This window comes from Mauremys mutica, chromosome 23 (genome assembly GCF_020497125.1).
Source record: "Mauremys mutica isolate MM-2020 ecotype Southern chromosome 23, ASM2049712v1, whole genome shotgun sequence".
Taxonomy (NCBI): Eukaryota; Metazoa; Chordata; order Testudines; family Geoemydidae; genus Mauremys; species Mauremys mutica.
This window is the reverse complement of record NC_059094.1, coordinates 2404541-2425183: the sequence shown is the minus strand read 5'-3', so window position 1 is coordinate 2425183 and position 20643 is coordinate 2404541. Positions and strand designations below refer to the sequence as shown.

The following is a 20643-nucleotide window of genomic DNA, read 5'->3' as shown; positions in this document are numbered from 1 at the left end:
TTAAATAAAGATTTCTGAAAATTTCATCCTGGAATTAACCACTTGTTTCTTGAGTTCTTTTGTCAAAGAAATTGTAAATTTGATAAATCTACTAGATTTCACTTTGAATTCTGATTCCTCATTCTGCAGTACTATCCGGGTTTCATTCCCTTCAGTGAGCAGTCTTGAGGTGTAAAATAGGGCTATAGTTCATACTATTGTTGATTAACAACTTCATTTGCTGGTGATCTCATTTTCTTATATTCAGATGTTTGAACAATTTCACTTACCACAAATAAACGTAAACCAAATTAAAACTTCTGTAATAAAAAACTATGAAGATTTACTGTAGGGTAAATCAAATACGGGTGAAAAATTGTAGTTTATTGAAACTCATAACTCAAAAAATATAAGATGCTGTAGTGTACAATATGTTACACAACGCACCCTTAGGTGCACATTCAAGTCAAGTAAGAACTCCATCTTTCCCCAAACCCTGGTACCCTAGTACTTGTTTCATATATAATCATGCACACTTACTTTGCAAGAGGAAGCCCCCAGTATTCTGAGGTGTTAATTAGCACCAAAAACAGCACATTTCATTTAAAAAAAAATGAAACCGGGGAGCTAAATTAACTTAGCTAATACTTTTTGACAGACACATTCATGGAATTAAAACAGCCTAATCTAACCTAAACAGTGTGTGTACTGTACCAGTTTCTGTAATAGTTTGCAATTCTCCCCATGTAGCAGTAGTGGAGAAGCCAGTTTCTAAACAAACTACTTATGTACTTCCTACACAAAGTTCATCTGACTTTTTTGTTGGAAATAAGTCTATAAGGGGTGTGGAAAATCTGGATCTCTCAAGGACAACTACTGGTCGTAAATAATGGAGTTGTTTTAAGGCAAGGTCTCCACAGTCTGTTAGTGCCTTGTCCAATATGGCCCTCAAGTTTTCTAAAGAAGGGACAGATGTCGACTCCGTTGATAATAAAGGCTGTATTTCTGTTAGGCGCCCATGCACTGTAGGTCCATGATTTTGGGGTATGCTTACTTCTGTGTTTTCACACACAAGGCTGTCTACTATAACACCCCTTTGTAAGTCTCTATCTTTTTGTAAGACACCACCTATTTGAAATTGTTCTGGGGACTCCCATTCATCTAGTTCTTCTTCTTCATCATCATCATCTTTTCCCTCACTTTCCTGAATAAATTTTAGAAATGAAGATTCAAATCCCATTGGTTTATATGCCTTTAAATCAAATGGTCTGGACACTGAATGCTTCTGAAACTTGTTTCTTGTGGTGTGGAGTGAATTTTTTTTAACATTCTGATTGCTGTGTTGCCAGCCTTCTGTCTCTTTCTCCCTTGGTAACTGCAAAGGTAAACTGTTAAAATAAGAACTGTTTTCTCTACTTTCAGGCAAACCTTCAGTTTTACACAAAGGCTCTGTTATACTACATTCTTCAAAACAACTGGTTTTTGAACTATGGTTATATTTTAAGGTGCCTGAATACAAAAAAGCACCCCTGTCAAAAACCACACTATTTGCGGCACTCCTATTTTGATTTTCATTGCCTGTATCTTGATGATCATAAGCAGTGTTTGGTACACAATGTTTTCCATTTTCATGCAGGTTGTCTGTGTGCACTGTATTTTCCTTTTTAAACTCTCTGGCTTCCTCTTTATTTAACAATAGCTCTGTTTCCGAAGAGGGTTCCTTTTTAACCATTGTACCACTTTTAACACAAACTACCAGTTTCTCAGTCTGTTGTTCTATATAAATATTTGTCATCTGATGTGTGCGTTTATAATGCCTCACAATACTGCTTTCCAATTTTACTACAGACAGACACCCTTGAACCATGCAAGGGTACTGAGTCTGGTTAGATTGCTCTCTGCACATTTTCAGGGCTTCCTCCTTTGTTTTAAAATGAATCAAATGTTTTTCTTTATTTTTACCAATTTTCTTAGATTTTTCTTTTATCTGCTTCTCATTCTCATTTATATCATACTGATCTTTCAAACAGTCTTGTTCATTTTTATCATTAAGCAGATTATCTTGCTCCTCTTTATGACTTCCAAAGAGACTACCATAATATTCACTATGGCGGAAATATACATGTTGAGAGTAATGGCTGTAATTTGTGAAAATCCTATCACAGCCATTAAGGTCACAATGAATTTCAAAGTCTTTGTTTAGTTCTTCTTCACTAGCATGCTGTTCTATCAAGTGATGTTTTAGCTTGTTAAAAGTATGAAATACAGCAGGGCATTGAGGCTGGTTACATCGAAATCTTGCAGATTCAGTTTCAGAAAGCACTTTTTGATCCTCTAACTGATCAAGGTTATGAAAGTCACTGCAATGCTTAGCAAGAGCCTTAGAACATAAAAAGCGTTTACTACATTCTTTGTATTTGCATGCAAATATTTTTTTACATTTGACAAGTTCCCTTTTTGTTCTTGCTTTGTCCTTTTCTAAACAAAGCTGCTCTTTGTTATACTGATGTACAGTTCTATAGTGACGAATCAAGCCTTTCTGATTGGTAAAGGCAGAGTTGCAACTTTTATGAATACAATGGAATGGTTTGTGGTACTTATGCAATATATAACATAAATTTCCTTTGGCAACTGTTCTTTTACTTCCTCTCCCCTCTCTTGATTCCAATTCTTCCCTGTGGCTGTTTAGAGAGGATATTTTAGAGGGTCTTCCAGTTACATTACTATCTGTGTCTTCACTGGACTCCAAATCAGTTTCAGAACTACACTCTTCCTTCTTCGGGTGGCACAGCTGCTCAGTAGATTGCTCAGGTTGTTCAGTATGCTCTTCATCTCTATTAGTACAGCAACCAGGCATTGAAGCTGCATTATTTTTTAGCTTGCCCTCTGCACATGCACCTATGTGCTCACATTTTTCATTAGCAAACAGCTTGTGAGTTATCTTCTCATTGCCAATTTGATGTTTGTTTCTATAATGAATTCTAAGGTGTGTTTTTCTTGTAAATGATCTTTGACAAATATGGCATTTAAATGGTGAATACCGATGTTGAAACATATTTAACTGAAGAACTTTTTCCTTGGAATAATTATGTTTTTTAACATAATGCATTAAGAGAGCTTCTCTGGTCACAAACTCATATTTACAACCTTGCCGTTCACAGAAAAATGGTTTAGCTGCCAGTTGAGTGAGATACTGTGTAGGTAAGTTGTCTTGTTGCTCTTGAAAATGAAGTTCTGAGGTAGTTTCATTGACAACTGATTGAGGACACTTGGCATCATTTGATGGATATGACTGTAATGACCCTAAAAAAGGCTTGTGTGTTGAAGTGGAAGAATTTGCAGTAAAGTTAGACTTTAAACTTAAATGTTTCAAGCCCAACAGAAGTTCCAACATGGCATCTTCAGTATTTGGCACCTTAGAATCTTCATAAAAGGAAATTTCTGGGGAAGAACAAATTTCTTCCTTGAGACAATTTTTTCCTTTAGAATTTGTATTACAATACAGACTTTCTGGAGAGTCAGTATTCGTATCAAAATTATGCCTAAGATCTGCACTAAGATCTCCAGTAGTTCTGCTGTTTTGACTATCATTGATTAGATTAAAAATATCTTTAGCTTTGATCCCCATCTTTTTTTTAGGTTTGAAATGGTATGGATGAGCCCTTCGAAGATGTTTTTGCATACCTCTGGCATTTTTGTATGTTGAACTACATCCTTCAAAACCACAGGTAATTTTTTTCCCATCAAAACAAACTGCCACATGGGAGCATTGTTCTTTTAAACTGGAAGGGTGAAAGACTCCCTGTTGGGATATTAGACTACTAGGAATTGTTTGATTCTGAGTTATTGTTTCTATCAAAGGGGATACCTGCTTTTTGGTTACTACAGTAGAGGTTCTGTGGCTCCCAAAATAAACACTACAGTTGCTTTCACTATCAGTTTCGTCATTGTCAGAGACAGTTTCTTCCTTAATTTGTAGGATTTCTTGAGAACTTGTTGACCCCACAGACAAAGTAAGATTTTCATATGGACTAAAATTATCTACTTGATCAACCAGTTGAGACTCAGGAAGATAACTGCATCTGTCTTTTGAAATAGGCTCTTCAAGTTTAACTGATGTCTCCTTCACTTCTCCATTTGCTATTGCAATATTATGCATTGCAAGGTGATTCTGAAATTCTGTTTTTGAATAATAGAACTTTTTGCAACCAAGAAAGTTACATGTGTATGATGCATCCCTAAAATGCTGAGCTTCATGGTGGTAAAGCTGCCCCAAGTCACTGAAAACTATGTTGCAGCCATTTAATTCACACTTATAACGTAGATCTTCATGCATTTGTTTATGATTTAATAATTCATTAACTGACCCAAATCTAGCATAACAATCCATAGACACACACATGTAAGGCTGAGGACCACAGTGCACTCGTTCATGGTCCTGCAGATGAAAGGATGTCATGAAGTGACGTCGGCAAAAAGCACACTTCTCTCTTCTGTTTTTCATATCCAAGTAGTGTTTTGCATTTTCATCATTGTTTTGATGTTCAGCCTTTAGATGTACACTTAAATATTTAAATTGCTTAAATACTCTAGAGCAGTCTGAGCCAGGACATGGATATATGTCTCTGTCTTGCAGATGGTAATTTTCTAATTGGCTAAATGTGACATTATCATGTGTGTCACTTTTGTTTTTTTCAGATGGTTGTGGTTGCTGCTGCTTTTCCTCTGGTGATGCAGAAGAGTTTCTGGATGTACTGGTCTTTTGTGGTGATCTCTCTTTTTTCAACAGTATTTTCTTTTTTGGTCGGTATGGTCTACTAGGTGGCATTTTAACATGCTCCATTACATGTGGTACAAAAAATTCCTTTCTCTTGAACTTTTTTGTACACACTGGGCATGTATAAATACCATCTTCCATGTGCATCTTAGAATGATGTAGTATTCTAGCCTCTATACATTCTCTTTTGCATAACACACAGAAGAATTTGTACTGGAGCCATCTCTGGTATCTTTCAGAAGATCCAATTGGCTTTTTCACTCTTGTTTTCTCTTTAGATTGATTTGCTGCCTCTTTTCCTCCTTCATAGTATTTATGTTCTTTAGTCTCGTCACAATCACTCAAAAGAGTTTCTAACAAGTCAGTTTCATTGACTGACATATCATTACAACTCACATCGTCTTCAGAATCAGAAGCTTCTTTCCCTAAGAGTTTAAGACAATGCCGTTTTAAAGTCTTCCAGTCCCAAAATTCAGGATCAAATGGCCAATATGCTTTTAAAGCTAACAGAAGCTCACAACGGAGTGAGTTTGGAACCAGTGCATTTTCTTCATCAAATTTCTGATCTGGTTGCAAATGCAGCTCTTCCAGCACATTGTATCCATCCAAACTTGGCTCGAGCAAAAACTCAGTGAGCTGACATGCTCTTCTAACTTCAAGATCCACTGGTAAAAGGCATGCAATTGTTTTACATACAGATGTCTTCATCTCATCATTTCCATTTGATCTGATCTGAAGCGCTCTCACACATAACAAAATAGACACAGCAAGACCTGCTTCTTCTGCCTGCGTGGAAAAATACAAACAAAAGTTATTTTTCATTTTGTTGGTAGATGCATTCTTCCCTGAATCACACACTGTGGAACAACTGTAACTACATCTTGAAGTCTGCCTAAAGCTAGAAGTGATGTTTAGGATAGCTACTATAAAACTCTTAGTAGAATAGGCAATTTGGCAGCAGAAAAAATTCCCAGTGGAGAATTCTGAGAATCTAAGAATTCTGACTTAGATGTTGAGCTTCTACCATTGCTCTTGGCAAACTCTCTCACTGGCCCCCACCTCCACTGCTGTTTTCTTCTAATAATCTAATTTTCCTTTGGCTAATTTTATTCCATTATTCCTAGTAATACACAACAATTCCTCTTTGTCCTTAGAATTCACTCTAATATTTGTAAAATTGTAGTTTGGGGTCAAATTATATACATTTATTTTATTCTCTCTCCTTATAAGTTAACTCCTTAATCATTTTAGTTGATTTTCTTTGAATTTCTTCCAAGTGTTTTTCAAGCTTTGTCAACTATGTAAACCCCTGGACAAGTAACTGGGATCCACTGGACAAGTAACTGGGATAGTGGTGATTTTTTGGGGGTGGGGGCGAGAGGAGGGAATGCCAGGGGATAATAGACACCTGAAGTTCACCCTCCATTCCATATGGTATTATGTATATTCACATATGCAGAGTCAATTTTGTTTGCATATACAGCAAAGAATCATTTTACTAACTCTCCCCAAAATCCTCAGACTGGCTCTGTGCACCAGGGTATGATCCTGGCACATAGAAATTGGTAATGTTGGTGCCCTTCCAGCCCCCCCCCCCCCCAATTCCTTTTAAGAGAGATATTGAGGAGTTGTGATCTACTAAGGTCAGCGGGCATCCTCAGACTACATCAGTATAAACTTTTAAGAAAGCCTGCAGGCCATCCCAAGCCTTACATCCTCCAGTCTGTGAATCACTCATTTGTTTTTCCTCTCAAGAGGATGCACGCCCTTAATACTCAAATTAACAGTCACCAGAGTTCAAGGCCAGCAGGAACCATTAGATCATTTCGTCTGACCTCCAGCATGTTATAGCCCATTACATTTTACCCAGTTACTCCTATATTAAGCCCAATAAATTGCACTGGGCTAAAACATAACTTGTGTTTGACTGCAGCATGTTTTCCAGACAGGCATCCAGTCTCGATCTGAAGACATCAGAGATGGAGAATCCACCACTTCCCTTGGTAGTTACTTCCATGGGATAGTCACTTGTTAAAAATGTGTGCCTCTTTTCCAGTGCGAATGTGTCTGGCTTCAGCTTCCAGTAATTGATTCTTCTTATGCCCTTCTCCACTAGATTAAAGAGCCCTTTAGTAGCTGGTATTTTCTACCCATTACAATACTTGTACACTGTAGTCAAGTCATCTCAATCTCCTTTTTGATAAAGAACTCAATCTGTTCAGTTTAAGTCCCATGCTGTAAGGCATTTTCTTCAGCCCTTGAATAGTTTTTGAGGCTGTTTTCTGCACCCTCTCCAAGTCTTCAATATCCTTTTTAAAATGGGGGTCTCACCAATGCTGGATACAGAAATAAAATAATGGCCTTAACTATTACTCTCTTGTTTATATATCTAAGGGCCATATTAGCCCTTTTTTCTACTGACTCAACAGGAGCTCTTGATGAGTTGCTTGTCTACTTTGACCCCTAAATCCTTTTCATTATCCCTGCTTTCCAGGATATATTCCCTACTCTGTAGGTATGACCTACGTACCTTGTTACTAGATATGTAACTCTGCATTTGGATGTGTTAAAACTCACTTGACTAGTCCCAGTTTACCAAGTGATCCAGATGGCTGTGTGATTGCCCTGTCCCCATCATTATTTACCATTACATCAAACTGTCATCTGTATCAGAAGTGATTTCATATTTACTTGAAGTTCATCAGTGAAATTGTTGAATAGCATTGTGCCTACTACTGATCCCTTCAAAACCCCACTATAAACACTCCACTGATGACTTTGAGATGTCAGCCAGTTCATAATCCAAATAAAGTGTGCTTTACTGATAGTGTACAGTGCTGATTTTTTAAAATCAGAATATTCCACAGTACTAACTCAAATGCCCCAAAGTCTAAGCATATTACACATATGCAGTTACCTCTATCAACCAAACTAGTAATCTCCCCAAAGAATGAAATCAGCTTTGACAAGATTCGCTCCCCGCTTCAACCATAAAACCATGTTGACTGGTATTATCCTATTCTTAAATTCTTTATTAACTGAATCCCAAACAGCCTTTTCCATTATTTTATCCGGGACTGATAGCAGGTTGACAGGTCTATAGTTACACAAGTCATCCCGCTTGCCCTTCTTGAATAATGGCACAACATTAGAACTCCTCCAGTCTTCTGGAATTTCCTCAGTATTCCAAGATTTATTAAAAATGTGTTTAGTTGGAGGTTACCCAGTGCTTTGTTTAATTAAGGGTAACAGAAAAATGAATGAAAACATGTATATTTAGTTGTAGATGTAGAAAATAGTTTCCTGGTGTGGTAGGCCAGTTAAATACATGGAGCAGCATCTGGGGTGGTAGGTCCTCATAGCTGGGATGTAGCATTTCTCTTGCCTTCTTTAAGGGTGACTAGGAGTGGCATGGTTCATGCGGAAAAGGATTCGTAGGTAAGAACTAAGCAGCCTTCTTGTAAATAAGGTATCGATCTCCCGCCCACATCAAAGGGGTGGATTTTGATTTGCAGGGATTCCCAAGCACTTTTATGAGGCTTACTGGTAATTCCTGGGTAGTGGCATACCAAGGATCTTGGCCTTGGAAGGAGGGCTCACATCAGGTGTGATTAAATGGGTTGGTTATGCCCTGGAATTTGAGTGTCTGGATGTAAGCCAATAGGAAAGAAGGGCTATGGACAGGCTAGGAACAGCCCTTCCCAGGCCACCTTCCCTCTTAGCTGTTGTCAGGACAGGTGGTGTCTGAGGTTATTTTGTTGGAATTACCTTTCCTAATTGCGCTTTTGAATAAAGTTGTGGCCATTTAGTCAAAAAGTCCAGGTATCTGCATCTTCACTGGCCCATTCCCCCTTTCAAATAATTATGCTAGTAATCACAGTTGTTTCTCAGATGAATACATGGCAAACAGCTGTAAAACAGTATTTTTTTTTATGACTGTGGCTGATGTTTGACTGTCCATTATGTAGCAGTGCAAATATTTTGTATTTTTGCTGCAACACCCACAAATGTTAGCAAATCAGTATCTTCAGAGCAATTAATGTACTTTAAGATATTGTTAAATTGTAGTGAGAATGTGTAAACAATTTATCTGTATGCAGATTTTAAAATTTGGTATATTTCCAGTTCAACAAAGACAAAAATGAAAAACAATGTTTCCATAAACTGACATAAGAATGTGTTTCCAGGTACAAAGTACTTAACTACACTTAGTTACCATATTTACAATAAGATGTATTAGAGAGAAATACTGATAGCAAGTAACTGATAATGTTAATGATGTAATTTAATTGTACTGTTTTATCGCAGTGTTGCTTTAGCCATGCTGGTCCCAGAATATTAGCGAGACATGGTGGGTGAGGTAGTATCTTTTATTGGACCAACTTCTGTTGGTGAGACAGACAAACTTTTTAGCTTACAGAGAGAGTCCGGAAGAAGCTCGAAAGCTTGTCTCTCTCACCAACAGAAGCTGGTTCAATAAAAGATATTACCTCACCCACCTTGTCTCTCTAATTCTAAGCACATACAAACACATTTGTACATACATACACACAAATATATGTACACTAAAATATTTAAATTATTCTTGTGTCATACTTGATCTCTATACTATTTCCTACAAAAGCTTATTAGAAGATTAAAGTTTGCAAAGTCAAGAACTCAAAAGTTGGGAAATACCCAGATGAAGATTGCCTGTGTGACATTCATTCTCCCCCATTTGTGTCTAACTATATGATCACATTCTATTCTCCCCCACACCCATGAGGACCCTATAATGCTCAGTGAATGAGGCAGCTGTTCAATATTTCTTTTCAAATGCATAAACCAACCTGTGGCCTTATTTGCTCCCCATTCAAACCCTGCACTTAAAAAGGAATTTTTAGATTTCTACACTGCACTTACCCTCTGTAGTATCTGAGCCTCTACAAATATTAATTTACTTTCACTACACACCTGCCAAGCCTTGACTACACTGGAAAGTTTTTGCTATAAACTAAGGTGCGAATTTAAAAACTGCTATAGTTATACCAGTATCAACCCACACATAGCCACTCCTATCCTAATATGAAGTGGCTTTTTTCAGCTTAGTTTAAACCACTTCCCAAGCGATATAAGTTGAATTTTTTTTAAAAGCCTCTCTTATACTGAAATTGGAGTGTCTACATCATTATATCTGGTAAAACTTTTCCAATCAGACAAGACTTCAGATACAGAAATATTAGTCCCATTTTACAGCTGAGGAACTCGATAAGAGAGACAGAGGCCAAAATTTATGGAACTGTCCATGAATTTTGGGTGCTCAACTTGAGACCCTTATTCTGAGGTGCTGAATACCTCAAGCTCCCACTGTCTTCAGTAGGAGCTTTGAACGTTCATCCATTCTGAAAATCAAATCTCAGGTATCTCAAGCTGGGCACCAAGAAAATGAGGCACACACTATTAGCAGTCACATCTGAAAATTCTTGTGTAAGTTACTTCCCTCAGCAAAACAAAGGAAGTCTGTGGCGATTCTAAGAATAGAATACAGTACCTTTGTGTCCCAGACGAGCACCTTAACCATGAGACCATGCATTTTCCTCTCGCAAACCACTGCCTTTTTCATTACACACCATATGAAGTTAACGAGGAGGGGTCCTTGAGATAACAATCTCAACACTATTACATCCCTGTCTCATTCCTTGAGTACAGTCCATCCTGTGTACTGAATAAGTCAGGGTTCGGTGTAAAAAATAGTATGTGACCGTGTAATTAAGGACTAATGTAATGCATAGGCAGATAAGCAGGGCCCTATTCATACTCACCCGGCGGTGCTTCACTGACTCCGGGTCTTCGGCGGCACTCAAGGACCAGTAGCTGAAATGCCAGCGAAGACCCGGAGCGCTGCTGAGTGAGTAAAAATTAAAAAAGGGAAATCGGGCGAATCGGCCTAAAGCCAGCCCCGCAGATAAGTGATTAGAATTAAGGTTGTACAGGCTATCAGGCCCCTAAATGTGGCATTTCTTAACTTCTGAGTCCTTCCCTTTGCAACCTTTATTATGTCTTTTTGTAAGGAATGTCCTAGTTTTATTTAAATGAATAAAAAAACAACCACATACTTTACCATGATTTGAACCTAGAGCCTTCATATTAATGTCAACCCTCTAACACTGAAGATGAAAGAGTAACTATTACTAGTGTTTAGCAGGCTTTTATCCTCTATCTGCACCAGCTGTTTCCTGTGGATTATACAAGTGTTTTCTAGACAGCTACAGGAATTCCTAATTCTGGGAAAGGAATGTGGTCTAGCACTTAGGGCAGAGAATAGAGATAGGACTCCTGGGTGCACTTTGTTAATAATGTATTACATTTACATAGTACTTATACAAGTGTGGACCTCAAAGGTGGGCAATGCAGGAATAGCCCCATTTTAAGAAAATGGAGACAAGCCATACCATATTCATTCAGAGAAGTGTTGTGGTTAAGTGGATGAAGCTTGGGTAAGCCATATCAGAGCCCCTGGTTTTATTCTTAGCTCTGTCAGAAGACATCTTGTGCAACCCTTCAGATTGTCACTTCCCCCTAATGATACTTCTCTTCCTCCTCTTAGGCCTACTCAATAGGTTGTGATGTGCACAGAATTTACTTAGAAGGAAGAGAGAAGGCTACAATTTATGGTCTCTTGGCTCCTAGGCAAGTGAACACTTAGGCCACAGGATATCTCAATGGGGAAAAGCAGCAGTAGCAGCAGCAGTTTTCTGTGTCCCATTTTGAGTTCTAGCTCTGTGCTAGATATCCACATGATGCAGGAAACTCAGTGGAATCTGGGAGTACGCACAGTGAGTTGGAACATTCAGAAACTTAAGATACATGTATCAAGTTCTACTTTGCATGTGCAAACGATTGCTTTTCAGCATTTAAATCAATGAAAACTGGATGGCTTTTCACAGGAACAGGGAAAGGCACATCTTTAACCTCAGGACAACTCTCATATCTCATTTCAATTTTCTGCTCCAATCTACTAAGATGTTAGAGCAATTCAAAAAAATGGTCAGAAAACATTACCATTAGCAATCAGCCTATTTTTCGTACCCTTGTCCTCAAAAGTGTTTAACTTATTTTTTTGCTAATTCCTTCCCCCACAAAAAATCCAGTCTGAGGCGAAGAACAAGCATGGAAAATTTCAGTCCAAACTGTTGAAATATGTCAAAAGTTATAAGCATTTGGAAACAAAGGATTATAATAGAAAGTATTAAGATACCTTAACTATAGGCATAACTACTGCTTTGCCTATTAATAGTATCCCACCATATTTGTCACCTTTAAACTACACAATTCCAGTCTCTTCCATCTCCCCTCATGCAGAAATCTTCCCGGGCCTACAATAATTTTTTGTTGCCCACCTCTAGCATCCGTCTATTACTTTTTACAGTTATAGTGACCACAGCTGAATATAACATTACAAGTGAGGCTGTACCATTGATTTATATAATGACACCAATATTTCCATTGGGACAGAAAATAACAAACATCATATTATTGTTTGCTTTTAAGACTTTCGCTGCACATATAATAGAGGTTTTCACTGAGTAATGCACAATGATGTCCAAATTTTATGTGTATGTGTGTGGGGATTTACAATTAATTCAGAACTCAGCAAAGTACATAGCTCAAATGCATTATCAAATGCATTATCTTGGATTTCACTGCTGATAAATGTATCTACCATCATGCTGCCTGGCTTTAACTCAAATCCTGTCTGAAGTTCCTCAATCTTCTCTAATCTTGATTAACCTAAATGACTTATCTGCAAATTTTAACACCTCATTGTTTACCACCTATTCCAGCTCTTTATTGCACATTTTGAACATCAGTATATAGTATATAAGCCATTAAGCTTTGGGGAAAAAAGGGAACAATGCTCATTTTAAAAATTAAAAATTATATTATTACAATTATACTTCAAAGAAGACCGACATTTTAACATTAGTGAGTATGGCGCTTGTTTGAGGAAGCGTTAGTTGAGCAATCTACGAGAAATGTTCCCAGGTACTACACTGATAGGTGCATTACAAATGTATATAATAATTCTAAAGTATGATTATGATTTAGGTTGGAATTATGTTTTTTAAAAATCTTCAGTTATTCAAATTTTATTGTTATAGCAAAGCAACAAATTAAGTTATGTTCTATGGTGCAATTGGTACATGGACTCAATAATAAAATGAAATTAACAGCAATCAGCAGACTGCAACATAAATTACTTACTTCAGATTGTATCACTCTAATCAGGAAGAATAAGTGTTGTAGCGTTTTAGCTATGATGCCAAACTGCCGACATCTCTCCAAAAAAGAATCTAAAGAAGGATCGATTCTTCTTTGCAACTTGCTCCAGAACAGAGTCAGCTCCCTGTGAAAAGAGTTCAAAGCAGATTGTAAACATAATGCAAGGTGAGGAAATTCTGTGAGATTTCAGAGTAGCAGCTGTGTTAGTCTGAATCCGCAAAAAGAACAGGAGTACTTGTGGCACCTTAGAGACTAACAAATTTATTTCAGCATAAGCTTTTGTGAGCTACAGCTCACTTCTTCGGATGCACAGAATGGAACACACAGACAGGAGATATTTATACATACAGAGAACATGAAAAGGTGGAAGTATGTATACCAACAGGAAGAGTCTAATCAATTGAGATGCGCTATCATCAGCAGGAGAAAAAAACCTTTTGAAGTGATAATTGAGATGACCCATAGAAGGTGTGCGGAGAACTTTGTGGAAGCCAGTAAATAATTAACAAGGTTTTGAAGAGATCTTAATGAATGTTAGTTAGCAAGAGTCAGGCCATACTGTGACCCTTATGACGTGAGATTTGTAGAAGCAAGATAATGTAAGACAGAGTGAACTGTGTGAAAGTATTTTCTTCGACAATTTGGGGGCTCGTCCGGGATGGCAACGCCCACGGACCCACAGACGGCTACTACGGATCATTCCCCTTCGAACCCCATGGCGCCACATGAGAGGTATGAGACCTTTTGAAATCTCTATTGGGGTATCGGAGGAGGACTGTCCCTGAGGACGTCTGTCTCTCTGTTGGGCTCACGCCATCTGAACTTATTGACTGTGCAGCAGGATCAGATGCAAAGTGATATTGGGGAGAGGCCCCAATAAGGTTAGTTTATAGCAGTACTGGGAACTGCTGAGTTGGCCAAGGTAAATGCATAAGGTAAATGCATAAGGTAATGCATAAGGTAATGCATAGGTAATGCATTAGAATGCACCGGTGCTGAGGGGTTTTTACCGCCTCAAGAGGGGTTGTCATACCGCCTCATGGTAATGGTCCGGACCAGGTAAAGATGCATCGTGGTTAAAAAAAATAAACAAAAAAAAAAATTTAAAAAGGTTAAAAAAGGGTTAAAAAAAAAAAAAGAAAAAGGAAGAAAAAGAGGCCTTGGTGTGTGTGTGTGTACACCAGTGTGAGTGGCTGTTACCGGGCTAGCCCGGTAACTAGTGGATCTTTAGGAGATCCGACCCACGGTGGGCTGACTCGGCCAGGCATTCTCCGGCAAGGAAGCTGCCTGGGTCTAGGAGTGTGTGAACCCATCTTCCCTCCCCTTTCCTTGTGAGTCTCTCCTGTGTGAGTGGAAAATGGGTAAGGGACTGTCTAAATATTCCACCTTACCCCCTAAGGGTACCCCAGCATATTACATGTACGTACATTATGGTCCTAAAACCTGCAGGTATTTAAATGATTGAAATCTGTACACACGTGAAAATTCATTTAAACAATGCCCATTAGAAGGCACCTTCAATCTAGATAAGATCATATATCTAAGAGGAGCTTTTAATCACAAAGAAAAGCCTCTGACACGGTGTGAGCAATTTGTCTAGGAACGGGTTAATTTGAAATTCGGCTTCACCCAGAGATAGGAGAAGTTGTTTTGTGTTCAAGGTCATGTATCAGTGCGGACTATGCTAAGTGCAAAGAAAACTACTTTCAGCCCCAGCTACTTGTGGAAAATTGAAACTGAGGCAAACCAAACGCAGTACAAGTTACAGAATTGGAATTATATTTGCAAAGCTTAACTTCCCAGTGAGACATGTGTGAGTATTAAAGTGGTTTAAGGCTTGGGGCATTCATGTTTTTCCTGTGTGAGGTGGGAGCATTCCCAATACTCTCCATTGTTGTTTTATTATTTTTTAATGAAGCTTTAAAATTTGATTATATGCTCTGTCAGTCTGATCACCTGACATGAGGGATAAATTAGTAACAGGAATTTGTCACAGTTTGGTGTGCAATTAATAATGGGGGAGCCCTGCAGAATTTACACCATCTATCTGTTTTACCCTTGTTATTTTATTTTTGCTTTGTTTGGCATTGTTGGTGTTATATGATAAGGATTGTATGGTTAAAGGTGAGCCCTAATAGAATAAGGAAACACTATCTAGTTTTGGTGCACTATCTGGTTCTGGTTCTATTCTGTTTAACCGGTTACTGTTGTTTTTCTGCTCTGTTCATTTGGGCGTTAGGTGTGTGGGCGGAACTGAACTTCTCGTTCGTAATTCCTCAGGGTGGAAGCCATGTGTGCGATAAAGCTCTGAGGTTGTATTGAGATCTTTCTGTCCTGCCCCCCCCCCCCCCCGTACCGGACAATGTAATTGAAGTAGGAAAAATCTGGCTTAGACTGTAATTTTCTCTGCTCTCTGTGTAATTTTCTTTTCTGTTTAAGTGTCAGTAGACAAATGGGTGGGTCTCTGGGTAGACCCCCAAAGGAGTTTGGATTGTGTGTTAAGTAAATGGCCTTTACCCAATGGCCATGTATTTTTGCCCAGGTGGCAAGCCTTACTAGGGAGGACTTGAGTAGTTTTGGAGTAAAAATGTTTTAGGGAAAAGACCAGAAGGGTGGGGGCTAGTTGTGAAGCCCACCCTCCTAGCTAAACTGGTAGTGGAATAAGTTTGTGTCCAGGTTAGGAACGGTTCAGCGAGAAAAGCAGGATCAGGTCCAAGCGGGCAGGCAACAGAGAGATGAGAAAACAGGTTGGAAACTTTTAAGGGTGTAGTGAGAAGGAGTAAGTGAGTATAAGCATGGAAATTTCAAATACTCAGGAGGATATTTGAAATGGTGATTTGAATTGGTAAGTGGCTGCTGAAGGAAAAAGCAAGTGATTTAAGGGGAGAGCAAGTGATTTTTAAGGGAAAGAAAAAAGTTAACTCTTTAGTTGCTGGAGGGAACAGCAGTTGAACTTTGTAAAAATGCTAAAGAGAAAAGTTTTTGGTGTCTTTGAAATGTTTGTAAATAAATTCAGGCAAAGAAAATATGGGGTAATTCTCCTGAATTAACAAGAGTATTTGTATATTTTAAGTAATGATTGACTGCCCAGAAGGGGTAGACTTTTGTTTTGTCTTTCAGATAATCAAAGAAAACTAATGCCAGCCGAACAGCATTCAACATATCATGCATTTACTGACAGAGTAACAATTATGTTTTGTGTTCTATGTTCTGTCTTGTGGTGTTTGTCTCGTGGCCAAAATTATTGTGTTTAATATTTTGATGGGATGGTCTGATTTAAAATTAAGCAGCAGTGTTGAATTGAAATGCAGATACTTGTTTTGTTCAACTTAGAATACAAAGTGTTTGGTTACATCAGAAAAATGTGATACACTAAAGTCTAATACATTTTCTTAAGTAAGAGAAAGAAACTACAATGGCCAAATCTTTTAATTGGGAATTGTTGTTAAAATCATACTGACAGTCTTTGGAAGCAAGGACATGAAAAGTTAACCCACTCCCCATATTGTACAAGGGATCCTTCTGGCTACCTCAGACTTTTAGCCAGCGGGCTAGGGATGGTAGATAGCTATTGGACTAGAAGTTATATTAAGTGGACTTCTCAAAGTGGGTGTGCTTGTCCTGGCTTGTCCTTCCAAAGTTCTGTAATAAGGTTATTTTAGTGAAAGGGTATATGTGGCATACATTGAATGATAATACTTCTGTACTGTATAACAGTACTGTTTATGTGTTCGTGGTATGAAAAAGGTGTATAATTGAAGAGTAAAAGTTTCCTTTGTAGGTTAAATGGAAAAAAAAACAACCAGAGAATGGCTAACATGCGCTGGCCCCAGTCAAGGACACCGCTTGGCTGCCTACCAAGGGAAGGGGGGGGGGGGGGAAAATGGTTGCTGCAGTTACACGGGATTGGTGTGCAGCGGCCAGCCCCCTCTCCTCCTTGGGGACCTTTTGTAAATATTCAGATTGATTTTATTTAAATGTCTAAGTGTTGTGGTTATGAATATGTATTAGTTTTAGTTGATGTATTTACCACTTGGGTTGAAGCTTTTCCCTGCAGGACAGTAGATGTCTTTGCTTACAGATTTTGTACCACGTTTTGGCATCCCTGTGACTATCAACAGTGATCGTGGAACTCACTTTACTGGACAGATTGTAAAGGCGTTATGTGCAGTTTTGCGGATCCAACACAACCTTCACTGCCCTCATCATCCACAATCTGCTGGGACAGTGGAACGCCAGAACGGGACTTAAAAAAATAAACTGGCCAAGATTTGTGCTGAGACACACTTAAAGTGGCCAGATGCCCTTCCTTTGGGCACTGATGTGTATGAGAGCCATTCCCAATCGAAAGACTGGACTCGGCCCTCATGGAATTTTGACAAGACACCCAATGCGACTACCAACTGCATCCCCACTAACCCCAGCTCAGATGGACATTCATTTGCTGGATAACATAATGCTTAAGTATTGTTAGGCACTAATGAAATGTGTTAGGTCTTTTTTTTATACACAGGTGATGGAAGCACTACCGAAGGATCCTGTGCAACCTTGCCACTCGTTAGAACCAGGAGCCTGGGTCTACATACAGATCCATCGACGCACGACTGCCTTGGCTCCACGCTGGAACGGCCCTTTCCAAGTCCTGCTGCCTACCGACACCGCTGTGAAGTGCCAAAGACTGACTGCCTTGACCCAGGATTCTCACTGCAAAAAGACCCCTCCACATCAGAAGAATTTTCCTATTGATGATTAGCCTATTTCTGCTTCTAGTTCTACTGTGTTTCTGGACAGCAGGGAAAAAGGACAGAGTGACGTGCTAGTTAACCTCTCCCTTGTCCACTGACAGACCAACTGTGCCTTTAGACTTTTCTAGAAAAAGCACAGCCATTACAGGGTGATATGTGCTGGCAACCTCTCCCCTGTAGGATGCTAAACCACAATTGTTTTGGGAAAGAAGAAGAAACACTCACTCCACTGACATTGCCAAAGTCCAGGAATTTGAGAACAAGACATTGAGAACTGACCCTGGTGAAGAAACAAAGAATTGTACGAAGACTTGTACACTGGCAGGAAGAAGTTATGGGACCCATGCTTGGGGATGTGGTATTAATTGGATTTTGGGGTTTGATCTACAGGCTGCGCCCTGTGTTTTGGATAAATCCTTCAGTATGTATTGCCCTCCCTAATTGGATTTTAAATGACATTGCCCTTATCCAGTTTTCAAATCACTTCTACATACCCAGATTGCTCACAAGGGGCTGCCATTAGATTAGCACAACAGAGGGCCTGGGTTATTTCCTCTGGAGAGAAAGAGAATTGAGCAGATCCCTGTGGGCTAGGGCCAATATCTCAAAAGACAAGAACATGATAAGAAATTGGGCCAACTAGAAAAGGCTACTAGCCTTATTCTTGAAACTCAGCTATCTTAAGTACAGGCTGGAGTTGGTGAGTTACATGTCATTTCAGCCCTTAGTTCTATGACCCAGAAGTTACTGACAGAGATGGTATTGAATATCACTGAGGCTGGGAAGGTATTGCAGTGGGATCTAAACTAGACTTTGCCCACTGCCCTTACAGATGCGTCAGGAGTACCATCTGATCTGTGGTCATGGAGACATACTTGGACACTTTCTGGATGGAAGTGGGGACATTCACAGTGCTCCTTCCAAGCATATGGACCGGTTAGGGTGGGTGTGGGCTCCCACATACCGAATCCTGCTGGGTCCATGGGGAGGATGCATGTGGAACTAAATTATTCACCGAGACATCTGGGAAATTAGACCACCTGGTATACCTACCTGATTTATAGACAGTACCCCTAAAATAACACCTGATGGGATATACATATTGATCTTACCACTGCTGCAGGCAATTATATCATTTACTGGCCTGCAGATAGAATGCAGATAGAATGTTGTAAGTAGCTCTTAGATTTCAGGTATATTTTGATTGGACTAGGGTAGTGCCTGATCGGTTTCAAAAAATTTGCTTTCATTGTTACCAAAGGTTCAAAGAATCTCTGAATTGCAAGGGCAAATTCACATGCTTTAGAATATATATTAAGCTGAAAAGAATGCCTTTCATACAGCTTATAGAGTGTTTACTTTATGTACTAGGTATGATGTTTTATGCTTTGTGATCAAAATTGTACAACAGCCCCATTATATTATTCCTATGGGAATGTTATTGTTTGTCGTGTTGTTAGTTAGTTTAGGATTATGTTATTGTTGTTGTTTTTGAAAAAACATAATTATAGTAATAATACCTTTTCTGATCATGCTAATTATGCATTGTCATTACATCCCTTGACAACCCCTCAGGTTGACATATCTGCTGTAGAATCTAAACTCCATGGTTTAATGCGAATTGAGATTTGAAATTGTTTGTTGTACTAGAAGTACAAAAGGGGGGAGTGTGGAAGCCAGTAAATAATTAACAAGGTTTTGAAGAGATCTTAATTAATGTTAGTTAGCAAGAGTCAGGCCATACTGTGACCCTTATGACGTGAGATTTGTAGAAGCAAGATAATGTAAGACAGAGTGAACTGTGTGAAAGTATTACGACCTTGCAATGTGCAGTCTTGCTTTTTCTAGTAAGATAGCAGAAAAGCTTATGTATAAACAAAATGTATTTGTTGCTTTTTACTGTCTCCATGATTGTCTAAGCTTGTCTGTAACAAAGATATAAAGGCTTGATGTAATTGTTTACCAGTTGAGAGACCTGTCCAGGACCCTGTGTCCTATGGCACTCTCTCCCTCCATGGTAATTACTGGAGAAATAATAAAGTATTTAATTTTGCTGCACCCAAACAAAAAGCGAGAACTAAGTTTTTCTTCGACAACTTAACATAGGGAAATAGATTCAATTAGTGTAATGACCCAACCATGCCCAGTCTCTGTTTAAACCTAAGTTAATTGTATCTAATTTGCATTTAATTTACAACACAAACTTTGCTTCTCTACAAAAGAAAAAGGATACTAAACTGTCTAAACTGCTACAAGCCACAAGGTGCCACAACAGTAGCTCCCTTAACCCAACCAACAATATTGTTAATCTTTCCAGCTATTCTCTTAGCCCAGCAGAAGAATCTGTCCTATCTCGGGGCCTCTCCTTTTGTCCTTCCAGACCCACGAACATGATACAGTTCTGCGGTGACCCAGAATCCTACTTTCTCCGTCTCCGACTCAAAGAATACTTCCAACACACCACTGAACAACATACTAACTCACAGAATCCTTCCTACCAACGCTACAATAAAAAGGATTCTGCATGGACTCCTCCTGAAGGTCGAAACAACAGACTGGACTTCTACATAGATTGCTTCCATCAACGTGCACGGGCTGAAATTGTGGAAAAGCAGCATCACTTGCCCCATAACCTAAGCCGTGCTGAACACAATGCCATCAACAGCCTCAAGAACAACTCTGACATCATAATAAAAAAGGCTGACAAAGGAGGTGCTGTCGTCATCATGAATAAGTTGGAATACGAACAAGAGGCTGCTAGGCAGCTCTCTAACTCCACATTCTACAGGCCATTACCCTCTGATCCCACTGATGATTACCAAAAGAAACTACACCATCTGCTCAAGAAACTCCCTGAGCAAGCACAGGAATAGATCTGTA

At 39.0% G+C, this 20643-nt stretch overlaps 1 protein-coding gene across 1 annotated transcript in view; it reads right to left on the bottom strand.

Moving 5' to 3' along the window:
* Positions 1 to 548: 548 nt before the first annotated feature.
* The window catches only part of RLF (RLF zinc finger), a 116280-nt gene continuing 96185 nt past the window's right edge, over positions 549 to 20643 (bottom strand). Inside the window, exons 7-8 of the mRNA XM_044997975.1 lie at positions 13001 to 13142; positions 549 to 5542 (exon numbers count right to left, since the gene is read on the bottom strand). Of these exons, the coding sequence (XP_044853910.1) occupies positions 764 to 5542; positions 13001 to 13142 (4921 nt within the window). The 3' untranslated portion in view covers positions 549 to 763. The remainder of the gene's footprint in view (positions 5543 to 13000; positions 13143 to 20643) is intronic.